This window comes from Amphibalanus amphitrite, unplaced genomic scaffold, assembly GCF_019059575.1.
Source record: "Amphibalanus amphitrite isolate SeventyFive unplaced genomic scaffold, NRLGWU_Aamphi_draft 000168F_arrow, whole genome shotgun sequence".
NCBI classification, from domain to species: domain Eukaryota; kingdom Metazoa; phylum Arthropoda; class Thecostraca; order Balanomorpha; family Balanidae; genus Amphibalanus; species Amphibalanus amphitrite.
The window spans coordinates 397,130-412,647 of NW_024881663.1; the positions used below are offsets into that span (position 1 = coordinate 397,130).

At 48.6% G+C, this 15,518-nt stretch overlaps 2 protein-coding genes across 2 annotated transcripts in view; both read right to left on the reverse strand.

Moving 5' to 3' along the window:
* Positions 1 to 1,564: 1,564 nt before the first annotated feature.
* Positions 1,565 to 4,671, reverse strand: LOC122383592 (SKI/DACH domain-containing protein 1-like). The gene is made up of 4 exons (XM_043370181.1): positions 4,482 to 4,671; positions 3,989 to 4,213; positions 2,291 to 2,502; positions 1,565 to 1,989 (listed from the first exon to the last, which is right to left on the reverse strand). Exons 1-4 carry the CDS (start codon positions 4,525 to 4,527, stop codon positions 1,729 to 1,731), a joined length of 744 nt encoding a protein of 247 aa, XP_043226116.1. The 5' UTR covers positions 4,528 to 4,671; the 3' UTR covers positions 1,565 to 1,728.
* A 21-nt stretch (positions 4,672 to 4,692) lies between these two features.
* The window catches only part of LOC122383578 (hemicentin-1-like), a 31,866-nt gene continuing 21,040 nt past the window's right edge, over positions 4,693 to 15,518 (reverse strand). The window contains exons 7-11 of the mRNA XM_043370128.1: positions 12,412 to 12,542; positions 7,680 to 7,839; positions 5,811 to 6,107; positions 5,329 to 5,462; positions 4,693 to 4,710 (exon numbers count right to left, since the gene is read on the reverse strand). Of these exons, the coding sequence (XP_043226063.1) occupies positions 4,693 to 4,710; positions 5,329 to 5,462; positions 5,811 to 6,107; positions 7,680 to 7,839; positions 12,412 to 12,542 (740 nt within the window). The remainder of the gene's footprint in view (positions 4,711 to 5,328; positions 5,463 to 5,810; positions 6,108 to 7,679; positions 7,840 to 12,411; positions 12,543 to 15,518) is intronic.

The following is a 15,518-nucleotide window of genomic DNA, read 5'->3' on the forward strand; positions in this document are numbered from 1 at the left end:
TTTAATGCAGGGATTCTATAGTGACAGTATATTTACATCATACCTACAACATTTGTTTTTACTCACAACATTACGAACACCATACATATCGTGATACATCTGAAATCACTGACGTCACAAATAATTCTCAGTCACATTACCTGTTCTAAGTAGTTTATTACAAAAGACCAATAACCCGCGCCCGGCTGGGGGTCCTGGATTTCCACGCCCTGCTGGGGGGGGGGGGGTGTTTGAACACCCCCCTTCTAACTCGGCTCCTGGGCCACGTAGCGATACGCGGAAGGCGGCGTTCGAAAGAGCGTCAAAAATAATGACGAAATCACTTCGGTCAATTTTTTGGTCAGGTCAAAGGTCAGGTCACCAGAGGTCATTGAAGGCAAAATTTCGCCGATTACCAGGTCGAATGTCGAAAATTTCCAAGAAGCCAACGCATAACTCGGGAACCAATAGAGCTACAGCGCCGCGGAAAAGCGCATTCGATAGCCCTATTAACGCCCTTTCTGAGTAATTTTCTCAGATTTGACCTAACGTCAACGGTTTTGCCTGCAGGGGGCAAAAACTGCAAAAATAGCCGATTTTTTTCGGAAACAGTTTTTCTGCAATAACTTTTGACCCAAGCATTGTACGAGCTTACTTTTACCGGCATCGTGTTCCTCTCGTCAAGACGCATCGAATGAACTATAACTTGACCTTGAAAGGTCAACTTGAAAATTTGACCTCAGGTCAAGGTCATGACCTGACCGGAAAGGGTCATGTTGCATATCAGTCGATCCGTATCGTCGAGCTGAACACATCTAAGGTGTTTTCATCGCTCTAGCATGCCTCTATCAAAAGTTATTTGCGAAAAACTGTTAGATACCATTCGTGACCTAAGATGACCTCAGGGCATAAACAGGGGTCACGGACACCATTATCATGTTCAGTGTGTCTAAACCACTTGTAATTCAGTGTTTGGGAGTGTTTATAATGTCTTTTGTCCAAAAGAGACGCATTTCAATTTTCTCCCATTGACTTATAATGGGGAGGTCGCAAAATTGACCTGACCTTAGGTCATCGATATCAAAATTCTGAGATATATATTTTGTACATGCTATTGCTCTTAGCAATCGCTGAAAGTTTCAAAGCGATCGGTCACTCGGTGTAGCTATGACAGACATTGAAACTTTTTATGAGGTGAGGTCACTTCAAGTGACCTGGTGACCTGACCTTGAATGACCTTGGTCTGAAATTTTCACAACATGTGTAGAATTGATGTATGATAAGGTGTACCAAAAACGGCGGCGCGGAGCGCCGCCGTTTTTGAGATATTTGCGAAAAACCACAAGGGGGGGTGTTGAAACACCCCCCCCAGCAGGGCGCGGGATAATCGGCAAACAATAAATACATTGAAAAATAAAAAGGTAAGGTACCATTCGTAATGAAGGGGCTAGACAAAAATAAAATGATTAACATGTGATTCTTTTTGCAGGTAGGGGCGATATCGCACCTATACATAAACGTCGATAAGCAAACAATTGGCACACACAATAAAATATAATAAACTGAAAAATGTATCACAACATTCATCTGTTCCTTGAGTATATTCAGTGTCGTTTGTTATTCAATGTTCATGAGCAACGAGGACACATGAAGGCATGATTTCTGACAACAATCACTGATCACACAGCGATCGATATTTCCCGATCAATGGCAGCACTCCACAGCCGCTCGGCCAATGGCCTTGACCGGTCAGAGGGCGCTCTCGTTGGGGCCGTAGCCAATCAGCGCACTCTGCTCGGGGCCGTAGCCAATCAGCACGCTCTGCTGGTAGTGCGGAGCACCAATCAGGTGTGAGTGGGTGGAGTCGGGCGGTCGGCCGGTCTCTAGGCGCTGTGACGGCGGCCCATATGCACGGCGACGGTCCAGTGTTGCGCACGCGCTCTGAGCCCAACCGGGAGGAGGAAGTCTTCGATGAGGAGGCGGCAGCGTCGCAGAGCAGAATGGCCCAGCCTGCAACGTGAGAGAATAATCGAGGTAATGCAACTGTGAATTTATCTGGCGAGTTTCGTGAGCATCTTATTATCGCATTCGGGAACCATTCTGCTTTCATTCTTCCCTGCAACAATTATTTGCAATTATTAGTGTATGACACTTGTTTATTTCAGTTTTGCCTTATTTCAACCTCAGGTTAAAGTATTGTTGCAAATTTATGCTTTGCCCGTTATTGCAATCTTTCACATTGCTTCGCTCAACCGGTGAGTATTTGCGTCGTCTTTCGCCTCTATGGCACGTTTACACTTGCCCCTCTTACCGTATGGCCGGCGGCGGGTCTGATCGGCTGGTGATGGTGATGGTGGTGATGGTGATGGAACAGTTGGTGATGGTGCGGCACAAACACCCTCAGCGGCAGGTGGTCGGTGTCTGGGGGCGTCCTGACGCGCTGGCCGGCCACCGCCGCGCTCCGAGCGCCCGCCGGTAGGGCTGGAATGTCCGGAGGAATGCGGTACACCTCCTGATCCGGACCTGGAACAGACGGCAGAGGTCACACATCACGGTGGCTGTGCAACGGTTAAGGACACTGGGCGAGGAAGTGGAGGAGAGAAATGTGCTTTAACGTTACTTGCGCTCATCGATAAAAACGTTGATATAGTTCGATTTTCTTAAGTTTGCCCCTCACTGTAAACGTCTTTTTGAACACAGCACGAGAATTGCTAGCTGAATTACTCAGAAAACTGGTTGGCGCACATTGATTTCACCAGATTTCACAGACGATCAATTTTATCAAATTTGTTTACTATTTCACAGACTCATAGCTCGTATTTACCCATACCTACAGCTCCACAGTGATAGACGACGTCTCAGGAATTATGTCTGAACTAATTAATAAATTGCACGGCGTTTAACATTAAGTTAAATCGTCGGTGTTCAGAACTTATTTTGAAAATATTATTCATATCTCCAATACAATGTGCGCCAACCAGTTTTCTCAGTAATTCAGCTAGCAATTCTCGTGCTGTGTTCAAAAAGACGTTTACAGTGAGGGGCAAACTTAAGAAAAACGAACTATAACAATTATTTTCGAGGTGTGTACCGACGAACGTGTTGATGTTGACAAATGTCAATGCACGCTGCACACAGGGTCACTATGCCGGAGGATGTGTCGCATTGGATCTACCGTTTATATACCGTATTAGCTTCTATTTTAGTCAGTGACCCTAAACAGCGGCATCTTTATGTAAATGAGACGAGCAGAAAGTTTTAACAAGGTCATCACGGCAAAGCATCCCATGCACCGGGGTCACCAGAACCGACAAGGTCAACTCAAACTTTGATCAGAGACCAGAAGTGGTGCGAGTTCTCTCCTGGGTCACCAGCTATCCTCTTACATGACTAGGAACAGCCACCGGAAGGCGGTGTGCTAACTCTTGTGTCGCAAGAGACGATCAATGACTGAAGGTCTCGGCCAAGCTCATAGGGACCCAGGCAAAGACAGAGTTCAGAGCAGTCACCTGAGGCGCCAGGCAGCGACAGCTTTCAGTAGCAGGCAGCACATATACCATAACCAAGTTGGGTAACACCAGAGATTAAAGTGTCGACACAGGCCTATCGGAACTAACTTCCTGGCAGAAACTTGCTTGGGCTATCAATCGGTAAGGGTGGCACGGCATGAGACGGAAGCATGTGAGTCCTTCAACCTTTACGAGCAAACGCTTCCGTATACAAGAGAGGAAGCTTACTCGCGAACGTTTTGTTTCTGTATGCATTATTCATTCTATGAAAAACTCAGCTTGGGCTAAGTAACTAAATACGTATCTTTTTACCGATGGTGCGTCATCACTCACCTTGACCTTTGGTTTATGTAGCTATACCTATACCTCCCGTTCCGGTAAGAATCGGTACTTACTTGACATCAAGCTGAAAGCCAGCCCTATAGATAGGGATCCCTGAGATGGGGGTGGCATTGGCCGTCAATAGATCTAGCTATTGACTGCAGCGTGGCGGCGCTTACCGGTAGCATCAGGCACGAGGTCGGGGCTGCGGCCGGAGTCCGGTGGGGTGGCGGAAGCAGCGCGCGGCGCCAGCAGAGACCTCTGGCGGCGACCTCTGCGCCGGGTCAAGGTCACGACGGCGGCGGCCGCCAGCAGGAGAGCAACAGAGCCGAGCCCCCCGAGAGCGATGGCCAGGAGAGGGGAGCGTGCTGTCGGGCCCGGCTGCATCTCAGCCAGCGTGAAGTCTGACGAGCAAGGACAGATGCAGATATAAACCTGCAGCTGAGCAGCGTAAGGTAAGGTCCCACAAATAAATGGCATAGGACAGCGCCAATAGCGAATGCTACTCTTAGTGGCAATTTAGCTTTTGACGACGGGATACGATAATCTATATTTTTGCAACGTAAGCTTAGAACACTCCGCGTGTTGTCATTATTATTCATATTGTTCTATCCTAAAACAAGATAGTCGTGCTGACTGCTTCGAGCGGGTAATTCTTGCATCACTCCTTACCTTGAACCTTTTCGACGTGCGTCTCGGGACCGGAAAGGGGGCTCATCGGGATGGTCACGGTGGCGCTCCTGCCCTTGTCGTTCTCAGACAGCGCCAGGATGCGGTACCGCTGTGTGGGGACGAGACCCTCCACGTGCCACTCAGGCTGCGACGAGGTCTTGTTGTACACCAGCTGCAAGAATGAATAATTATAATGTGATCATGACTCACCTCAGATGTAGCCGAGAATCTGCGGATTGCACAGCACGGTGTTTAGTTGGCTTAGCAGCAGTAAAAGCCTTAGTACAAGGCATATTGTTGGATCTTTCATATGCTTCACATGTTGCATTCAACCATATACCTTGCACTAAGTTTTTTACTGCTGCTGACGACAACCAATTCGTTGTGCTCATATAACGGTATCGTTGTATTCGTCATATTCTTCATATGTTGTATTCAACGATACGCCTTGTTCTAGGGTTTTTACTGCTGCTGAAGCCAACCAACGTCAGACTTTTTGACGTAATAAAACGAAACAATGGAAATACAACGTTGTTTAAGATATGACACACCACTGCGGTGTCATTTTCAATCCGCCGGCGCCTTTGAAAATGGCATGGCACGGCATCGGCATCGGCATTCGGCGTGTAGCTCTTATCAAACCAGTATGGATCTCCTCCACCCACAGAAGAATTGACATCAAAGGGCTACCACAGGGAGAGGTCTTTTGATGCTCCTCCCACACAATTTTTGAACTTAATGGTTCGTTGTGTTACTGTAGTGGGCGCTCACACCTCACATCTGTCGCGGCGGTGAGCACAACTATGCAGTCTCTGCACGCTCTACAATATGTGCAGGTTCTACCCACCTGGTCGTCATAGCTGAAGACGGCCAGCAGAAAACGCTGCACGAGACCGCCGTCGAAGGCCTCCAGGCACCGGACGGTCACAGCGGTAGCCGTCCGCTGAGTGAGGCTGCAGTTGAAGAGTGGGTCCGGAGGACCTATCGCGGAAAGACGAGACGTGTCAGAGCAGGGACGGACGATGTGTGAAGATGGCAGCCATTCTGCAACTTAGCCATCAAAATTCCAATCAGATGCTTTTGTTGATCACACGGATAAGAAGAATTACTGGCAATACATTGTCAGCGCAAAATATTACCTATTATTTTATGCTAACAACACGCATCGTACATATACGAACAAAATGTATGAAGGGAACTCAAGAAAACGTGTGTCCTCACACTACAATAGAAGCGCTTTCATGTGCAGGCTTATCAATACTTAAATTTGCTTAATTCCACACCCACGATGTCTAGCATCGGCGTTCTGCTGTTGACTTCGCTACCGACCTGCTGCGATGATGTGGAAGACGCAGGGCCTGGCCATGCGTCCGATGTCGTTGGTGGCCCAGCAGAAGACGGTGCCGTAGTCCATCTCGGTGCGCGGCCGGTAGCGGAGCGTGCTGCGCGTCTGACTGCTGTTCACCAGGCGGCTGTCCAGCTCCCGCCACTCAGACGTGTTGTTGAACGTCCAGTGGAAGCTCACGCCGGCGGAAGGGTTGGCCGTGACGCTGCACTGCACGTAGGCCGTCTCGCGCTTGCTGACGCCGTGAATGTGTTGAAGACCTTGCTGGCAGACGGGAGGGACTGGGAACGGGGGGGGGGGGTCCTGGTCAGCAACGTCACGTTCAGTGAAGTGGGAGTGGTCACTGGACAGAGGCACTGGCGGCTGGACAGTAGCGACTGGACAGTGGGCATTGAATAGCAGTGACTGGGCAGTTGGCATTGGACAGTGACGACTGGACAGTGGGCATTTGGCAGTGGCGGCTGGGCAATGGTGGGGAGTCGGTTGACAGTGGGGCGATGGTGATTGAATGGCAACGGTTGAAAGCAGAACAGATGCACCACATTCGGTCGATAGCTTTACACTTTGTAGGTGACTTGGACTTGACGAAAAAAAAACGAGAAATCGAACGCCTTTCCATTGGCCCGTGCTGCGTAGGTATATGCCCGTAAGAAACGTAACAATATCCTAATGATACTCAATTTGGCAACAGAATCACAATGTATAGCAAAAATGTAATTCAATCTCTCGTTTACTTCATTTCAACCAACTCGCTTCGCTTTAGCTGGAACATTTCAGACTTCTACGTTGAATCTAGGCATGTGAAAAATGACTTCTATTTCCGTCGTTAAAATAGTCGGATCCATCTGTCTTGGAGCCGCATGCGCTAGTGCACTCGTCTCTCTCTCTCTCTCTCTCTCTCTCTCTCTCTCTCTCTCTCTCTCTCTCTCTCTCTCTCTCTCTCTCTCTCGCTCTCTCTCTCTCTTTGCGAACTCTTTATCCCATTAGTCGTGTCACATGTAACTTTGAGCTCGATCTGGACGTTAGTGTCTCTAAAGGAACTATCCAGCCGACTACATATGCTTCCTTCTCTCCCTACACTCCCCGTTTGCCTGTTGCACATACGGGCATCGATGAGGATCAGCTGGACGAGCTTGATGTGACCTCTCGCGGGGCAGCTATTTACAACCTGATCAATGACGGGCGCCGTCCCACGGTCTCTGCCGGAGCCCAGCGGCGGTCAGCTGTCAATCGTGCGACCCCATGACGGCCGCAGCTCCTAGTGAGTTGGACTGCCCGCGGCCGGCTCTGGGAAGTTGATCAATCAGCCGGGCGCGGACGGAGCCCGGCCCGCCCCCTGATCCCCGCTCCTGAGGGAAGTCTGGCAGCGCGGGTCGGCCGTACTCCACACTCCAATGTGTCACGGCTACATCTCAACACGGGCTAATGGGTGACGGCGGCATACATCAGCTACCGTGCAATCGATTTATCTGGCAGCGGCCTGTTCTTACTACTTACTACGGAGGCCAACCGCCGATCAATGAACGACCATGTCGGCAGGGCTAATGGTCAGCAGTTCAACTCAGAGTTGTGAACAGCCCGGGCGGCAGCCATCAATATGGCCACATCCGAACTCCAGCCAATCAAGATATCGATCGAAAAGTTCATCCAGCAGTGGTTTAAATGGTCAGATTAGCAGTTCGGCTAGCACTGTTTAATGGCCGACCGGCTTGCGATGCGGAGTGGCGCTTTATGACAACGAACAATGCATATAATATATTTGGGTGTATGTAAAATGCACCCGAATTACACGTAAAAGCTCATTAGAAGTTTAACTGTTCTACGTAGCCGCACGTCAGACCAGCACAACTTACATTTGACGTCAAGGAACACGGGATTGCTGTCCACGCTGCCTTCAGCGTTGCTGCCGACGCACAGGTAGACGCCGGAGCTGAAGCGCTTGACGTCCTGCAGCACCAAGCTGTAGTTGCTGATGATGATGTTGTCCCTCACGCTGTGCAGCAGGACTCGGTTCTAGAAACAGGTTTTGCGAATTAGTTTACAGTGCGGAAAGCTTGAAGCTGGTCAGTTGCATGTGACAAGTTTGTTTGCCCGTATGACTAGGCAGGCACTTGTCCACAAGGCAAGGAGTACCAACTACCTACAAAATGGTCTGCACTCTGCAGCACCATGCGGACCAGCACATCATTCAACACAGGGTGGTCGATGGGAGCATATTATCCCTGTCCCAGTCTTTTATCATTCTTTCTGGGAAGAACAGCGACTCAGACAAGATCCACCGTGTCTACGTAAGTTTTGGTTCCTTACAACTTCTCGTAGAATTCTTCAACTTCTCGTGGCGCTATAGAGTGCCACGCCACACATTAGGCAACTCGTAGTTGGCTATCCACTTATGTATTAATTTACCTTAATTACAAAACTTGTTAGCGGGAAAAGGGTTTATGGCAAGTTTTGAAAGAATTTACTGTCATTTTCCCTAATAAAAAAGTTCAGAAAGACTTTACCTAGCAACCGTTGGTGGAACGTTTAGGATGAGTGGTGTATAAATAATCAAAAATCACATAGCCATGGGCGTCGCCACCACTACGGACACTACGGACAGTGTCCGTACAAGTTTTGGAAGGCCCGAAAACTTGTACGGAATGTCCGTACAAGTTTCGACGACTGCAAGACAGTCTTTGCACATGTTTTGAAGTAGCTTAACGCTTATCAGTCCCCTATTTGTGGGTAAAGTTACGATCCAAGGCAGCCCCAAAGTCAATGTCACGCAAGAGTATTTACTACTAGCATTTAGGGTGTAACCAGTATAACGCCTTTAGGGGCGACTAACGGAGCGAGCGAGAGGGTGGGCCTTGCACGTGCGAAATTGCGAGGGGGTACCTCCAACTGACTTGTGCACGGCACCCTACTAACTGGTCTCTAGCGATGTGCCAAATTTGGGCACAATCGGCCCAGCCGTTCTCGAGATCTGGAAGCGGCACCCTGCACGTGCGCACGTGCAAAATGGGTCCCAACTGACTTGTGCACGGCACCCTACTAACTGGTCCCTAACCGTGTACCAAATTTGAGCGCAATCGGTCCAGCCGTTCTCGAGATCTGGAAACGACCCCTGCACGTGCGCACGTGCAGCAGCACCCCAACTCTGGCACATGTATATGCAGTGCCTAGTGGGTGCCTACCTACATGCCAACTTTCAGCGCAATCGGCCAAGTAGTTACCGAGATATTGCAACAATTACAAAACTGACACCTCTTCGTTTTGCACGTGGCACGTGCATAGGGGGTCACCCACATGCATCGGGAATAGTCCAATACTTGGTAGAAGGAATGAAGCTACCATACAAAAATTACCGCGTGTAAATCGGTCAAGTGGTTGCTGAGATATAAGCCTCGCAAAAGCGTGACCACGGCCGGCCGGCCGGCCGGCCGGCCGGCCGGCCGCTCATACTCAGAAATTTCCGTTAATCTAAGGAAAGACTACGCTCGCTTCGCTCGCTCCGTAACGAAATTATCCGGACATATATTTGTAAGTCATATCTGTTCGCACAGTTTCTTTTCTGATGTTAGAAGCGGGAATACTGTCTATAGGGGAAGTTGGGGGAACGCCGAATACTTTTTTTCTGACGCCCGTAGCACGCAAGGTAGACAGCATAAGCTATTCTTGTTGGCGTCATTCGAGAGGCCAGTCTTTTGTCTTTCAAACATACCAGGCGCATTTGATGAATTCGCATACCGTTAAGCGCAAAAACTAAAAATATCAAAGAACTGACTTTTTCGGCGTTGCCCCGGACTGCAGGGAAAGCCGAAAATGGGATAAATGACCTACGAGGAATGCCGACATTGATGTTTTGCCAATTTATCTCAAACTTTATCCAAAATTCATCAAAGCTGACACGCGTTTTAAGAGCTCGAGGACGCTTGGTGCACACTGGAAGTTATAATTGTGTGATATAATAAGAAAATGCCAGGTAAATCATCCCTTATAGGTAACAGGCCGTTTTGCCGGCTGAAAGTGTAATTTGTTTGACTAAAAATACGCGTTGCTATTCTACAGCAGTAAAGTCCACGTAGCGTGCTTTAACGTGCGTAATTGCACTTTTTCGGCATTACCCCAGCCAGCCATACTTTCATTTGCAGGCCCATAACTTTTAAACGTGCTGTATAAATTTCAAATAGGCAACACACTTATGCAAAGACATGCTGAAGATTACTTGACCGAATTGGCCAGACAAACGGTAGCATAATGGGTAAGAAATGCAGCTTCAAAGGCGCATGTAGTACAAGGGAAACGTACCTTGAAAACGCTTTTGGCGCCCTCACAGCCGAAGTATTCCAAACGACGACTCGTAACAAACATGCGATAATTGTAGTCACTTAAGCTTCAGAGCATCACTGAGACGTGGCATCCATGTCGTACGGTTTTAGAAATATCTCGAATTTCGGCTTTGCCCCAACTCCGGCATTGCCCCAACTTCCCCTATAAGTGCCTCCTGTATCGGCTCTCAACTCAGCAAAGACCTACCTTTGCCAGATGACTTTTACTCTGAGTAATTAGTCGAGTCACCGACAGGTTCACTTGATAGCTAGTTTTCGTCAAAGGCAATGGACAGAAAGGAGCACACTCTCTCCTTTTGTGTCAGGAAGCATGTTTGTGGCATTGCGGCAATGAGCCTGAAGCTGGTCTGCCAGCAGCTCCATGGACATCAGCAGCAGCCAACTGCACATCTACCTGAGGCGTAATAAGCTGGGACTTGATTGGTGAACTCAGCCCGGCTGCGACCGCAAAAGCCACCCTTTGCCAACGCATATTGACTTGAATTCAAGACCGATGATAAGAGGGCCCACATCATGACCCACCGCTATCCGCCCCTTACCTTGGTTCTTCTGCTCATCAAACTGAAAAAGACAACGAAATTGACGGGAAAATAGCCGGTGCATCACCTTTAGCCTCACGCCAAGACGCATCCACTGGTCGAAGGAACACATAAGAAACGCATGGTGCGGTGAAATGGGCAGCTATTCGCGCTGTATTGTCCTTTGAACCGTCAAAGCGGCCTTGTGTTGGCTGCCAGTAACTCAAACGTCCCGGCCGTCACCGGCGTTAAACATACGGCCGAGATCCATATCTGGAGCATATTCAGCTTTCAGCTGCCGTGCGATGTTCCAGCTGTGCATTGACGAACCCATTGACAGAAGAGTCCACCATCAGTGACGACTGACGAGTATTAACGGAGCAATATCCTGTCAGACAAATCAGTCCGTAGGAGAATGAGAAGTGACGCCGGGAGAAGCTCTTATCCTTCTGGACTAACGGACTACGGCTTGGAAATAGTTTTCATCCTAATTCCATCGAGATCTTATGGACTTTTGTCCAGCAAGAGGTGAATAAGGGGACACCCGGCCCGGCACCAGGACAGAGCAACTGTATGTAGGCAGTAGGCACATGCTAATACGGCGTTGGTCCACATCAAACCCACTGTGCTTACCCAGTAGCTGGAATGCTCTAGGCATTTCTAAATATGATCTTATGAAAGGTTGCTATATCATCATCAAAGGGAAACAACCTCAGGTTGTTTGTTTCTTAATTACAGCGGAAAGAAAGGTGTGCGGATAATTTCGTTACACTCTGTATCATTCTATAGACTAATTCACTGATACGTCAGCCATAATAATTCTGTGACTTTTGTCATGCTGAGGCTCTAACTAAACTAAATGAATGCTTAGAGCAAAAGAAAATGACAAAATCGTGACCAGCGACTTCAAATACAGCAAATGAGACTGATCATGTGCAAAAGTCAACCAAAGGCCATTCGAGGTCACATGAGGTCAACATAAGACTTGACCGTTTCAAACAACCTAACTATATGTCATTCGACGCATCTTGATATGACTAATGCGTTGGTACCACCTTCTTTGCTGAAGAACTCTGCAGAAAAAGCCGCAGCTCGGGGTCGCTGACCTGCCATCTACCCTAATGTAGGTATCAAAAATGTGTTTGTATTTTTTCCGAAGCCCCTAGGCATTCGGGGGCTATCGCAACTTTTCGTCCGGGGTGGGGGAAGGAGAACGAAAAATGCCCTCCACGGGCCCGCGTGGGTTTACACCTCTGACGAGTGTTACGGCTGACAGAATGTGTCCGTACAAGTTGGGGAGCCGTGGCGACGCCCCTGCACATAGCAAGAGATTGTTTCAAACCTAAGCAAGCGAGATCAAATTATCAGTCCTAATACAAGAAAATCGCGATACCTCATTAATACTAATTCTCTCATTATTTTTCCTGAGGCGCCGCCATCCATTTCACGTTTAGAAATGGTCGGGATGTCGTGCCAGCCACCTCATCCCCTGAATTAATTATGACGGATGGTGTTGGGCTGGCAGAGAGCTAATGGGCTTCATTTCCTCGCGCTTTTTCAGGGTGGAACACTGTGTGACATTATTGTTTCACTGCACAATAGGAATCAGAATAGCAAGCATCATTTGAGTGCAGACGTGATCATGTAGCTCCACACTTTTTATAGCATCGATGGACACCGTATATACCATAATTCTCATTCGGCCAATTACTTGCCGAGTGACAGGTACTTACATTGTGCCTCCACTCGGTTTTGTACACGGGCGGGTTGGCCCTGATGCTGCATTCGAAGTACACATCGTCGCCTTCCTTGATCCTGTCCTGGTCCAGAGAGCTGCCCAGTGTCAGACTGACCACCGGAGCATCTGTGAGCGGGAGGTTGGATAATGTTGGTGCCAAGATCATAGAGCACTTATATGTACCTCGGGTGTAAAGCATAACGGAGATATCCCTACCACTGGCAATTGATTCAATGGAGACAACCAATAATGCAAAGTGCTTAACTAAAATAGTTACTGGGATCGGGAATATGATGCCTGATGCAGCAGCCATAAGGTTTATAGATTTCTAGGCTACACATTTGGAAATCCATTCGATAATACCAGCTGAGCTTGCTAAATTGTGCGAGCCTGAAATGTGTCAGACCGACAAGCATTTAGTCGACTAAACATCGCGGGACCTCACATTACTGCCAATGAATATAAGATCAAAGCGCAGCGCCACAGCGGGGCTATTTGGTTTTCAAAGACCAGCTGAAAAAAAGTCACTGAGGCTTGAAACGAAGGGCTCAGGAAGGCGGTCACAGCTCAACGTGACGCGACATTCGGAGAAACTAGGGCATGCGACGTTCTCATCGACCTCAGGCTTTGTGCGTACGTAAATGCCGGCAAAAAATTATTCACAATTGATCGCTTTCACTTTGAAAACGCTGAAATAACACTTGATGCAAAAAGAAAAGAAAAAAAGAATCTATTAAGTCATTAACCCGCGCCCTGCTGGGGGGGGGGGGTGTTTGAACACCCCCCCCCCAACAAAAACCCCTTGTGGTTTTTCGCGAATATCTCAAAAACGGCGGCGCTCCGCGCCGCCGTTTTTGGTACACCTTATCATACATCAACTCTAACGTGACACATGTTATTCTAACGTAACACATGTTGTGAAAATTTCAGACCAAGGTCATTCAAGGTCAGGTCACCAGGTCACATGAAGTGACCTCACCTCATAAAAAGTTTCAATGTCTGTCATAGCTACACCGAGTGACCAATCGCTTTAAAAATTTCAGCGACTGCTGAGAGCAATAGCATGTACAAAATGTATATCTCAGAATCTTGATATCGATGACCTAAGGTCAGGTCAATTTTGCGACCTCCCCAAATTATAAGTCAATGGGAGAAAATTGAAATGCGCCTTTTTTGGATGAAAGACATTATAAACACTCCCAAACACCGAATTACAAGTGGTTTAGACACACTGAACTTGAAAATGGTGTCCGTGACCCTTGTTTATGCCCTGAGGTCATCTTAGGTCACGAATGGTATCTAACAGTTTTTCGCAAATAACTTTTGGTAGAGGCACGCTAGAGCGATGAAAACGCCTTAGATGTGTTCAGCTCGAAGATACGGATCGACTGATATGCAACATGACTCTTTCCGGTCAGGTCATGACCTTGACCTGAGGTCAAATTTTCAAGTTGACCTTTCAAGGTCAAGTCATAGTTCATTCGATGCGTCTTAATGAGAGGAACACGATGCCGGTAAAAGTAAGCTCGTACAAGGCTTGGGTCAAAAGTTATTGCAGAAAAACTGTTTTCGAAAAAATCGGCTATTTTTGCAGTTTTTGCCCCCTGCAGGCAAAACCGTTGACGTTAGGTCAAATCTGAGAGAATTTCTCAGAAAGGGCGTTAATAGGGCTATCGAATGCGCTTTTCCGCGGCGCTGTAGCTCTATTGGTTCCCGAGTTATGCGTTGGCTTCTTGGAAATTTTCGACATTCGACCTGGAAATCGTCGAAATTTTGCCTTCAATGACCTCTGGTGACCTGACCTTTGACCTGACCAAAAAATTGACCGAAGTGATTTCGTCATTATTTTTGACGCTCTTTCGAACGCCGCCTTCTGCGTATCGCTACGTGGCCCAGGAGCCGAGTTACAAGGGGGGGGGGGGTGTGTTCAAACACCCCCCCCCCAGCAGGGCGTGGAAATCCAGGACCCCCAGCAGGGCGCGGGTTAAGTGATTTGTATTAATTGAACTTCGATGATTCGGCAGCGCACTAGAAGCCTCCCTCACCACAAAAAGAAGAAAAAAAAAACGCAGGGAAAATAAGACATTGCGTGCAGGGTAAGCACCTCTTCAGTATCAAACCTCCCAAATGATAGCTTTGGCTCTTGATATTTCAAAAATTTGCGAGCCTTATTATTATGTATGTTGATTATCCCTCCTTTCGATAATTCACCCACCCCACCCAAAGGTATATGTATAAGATTATAGATTCCATAAAATAACCATCACACCAGTTTCGCCTCCAGCCTGTGTTAGTGTGTAATGTGTATCATCGCGTCCTCTATTCCACGTGCTCCTGCCGTCAGGTCACCATTAGCTCCTCGTGCATGTGTGCCCCACACGGCGCGTGGAGCGCCGCTAATCGAGGGACTGACAGGGAGTCGACTGGTCTCGACCGAGCCGATGGTGGAGGTCACGCACCGGTCTCCGCCGCCGCCTACGAGAGTCCAGGAATAACGTGAGCGTAGGGAGAGTGGAGGGGGAGAGCGGAGATGGGAGACCGAGGATGGGAGATGAGAGATGGGAGATGGGAGACGGGAGACGAGGGACGGGGAACGTGACTATAGATAGGAGACAGGGGACGAGAGACGCGAGACGGGAGAGTGGAGACGGGAGACGGGAGAGCGGAGAGCGGAGACTGAAGACGGGGAGCTTGACTAGGCACGGGAGACAGGAGACGAGAGACGAGAGACGGCAGAGCGGAGACGGGAGACGGGGAAGGGAGTTGGGAGACGGGAGAAGGGAGTTGGGAGACGGGAGTCAGGAGAGGTAAGACAGAGACGGGAGAGTGGAGACAGGAAAGCGGAGACATGAGGCGAGAGACAGGAGATGTCAGGCGGGATACAAGAGACGAGGAGACGAAGACGGAACGGAAGACGGGAGAACGGGCGGAGGGAATTTCGAGAGACGGCACATTGTGCAGAAAAAAGACAGCGAGATGGGACAACGACAGATATCAAGCCACACCTTGGGAAAGAGGAACAAGACGAGAAAGAGAGAGAGAGAGAGAGAGAGAGAGAGAGAGAGAGAGAGAGAGAGAGAGAGAGAGAGAGAGAGAGAGGGA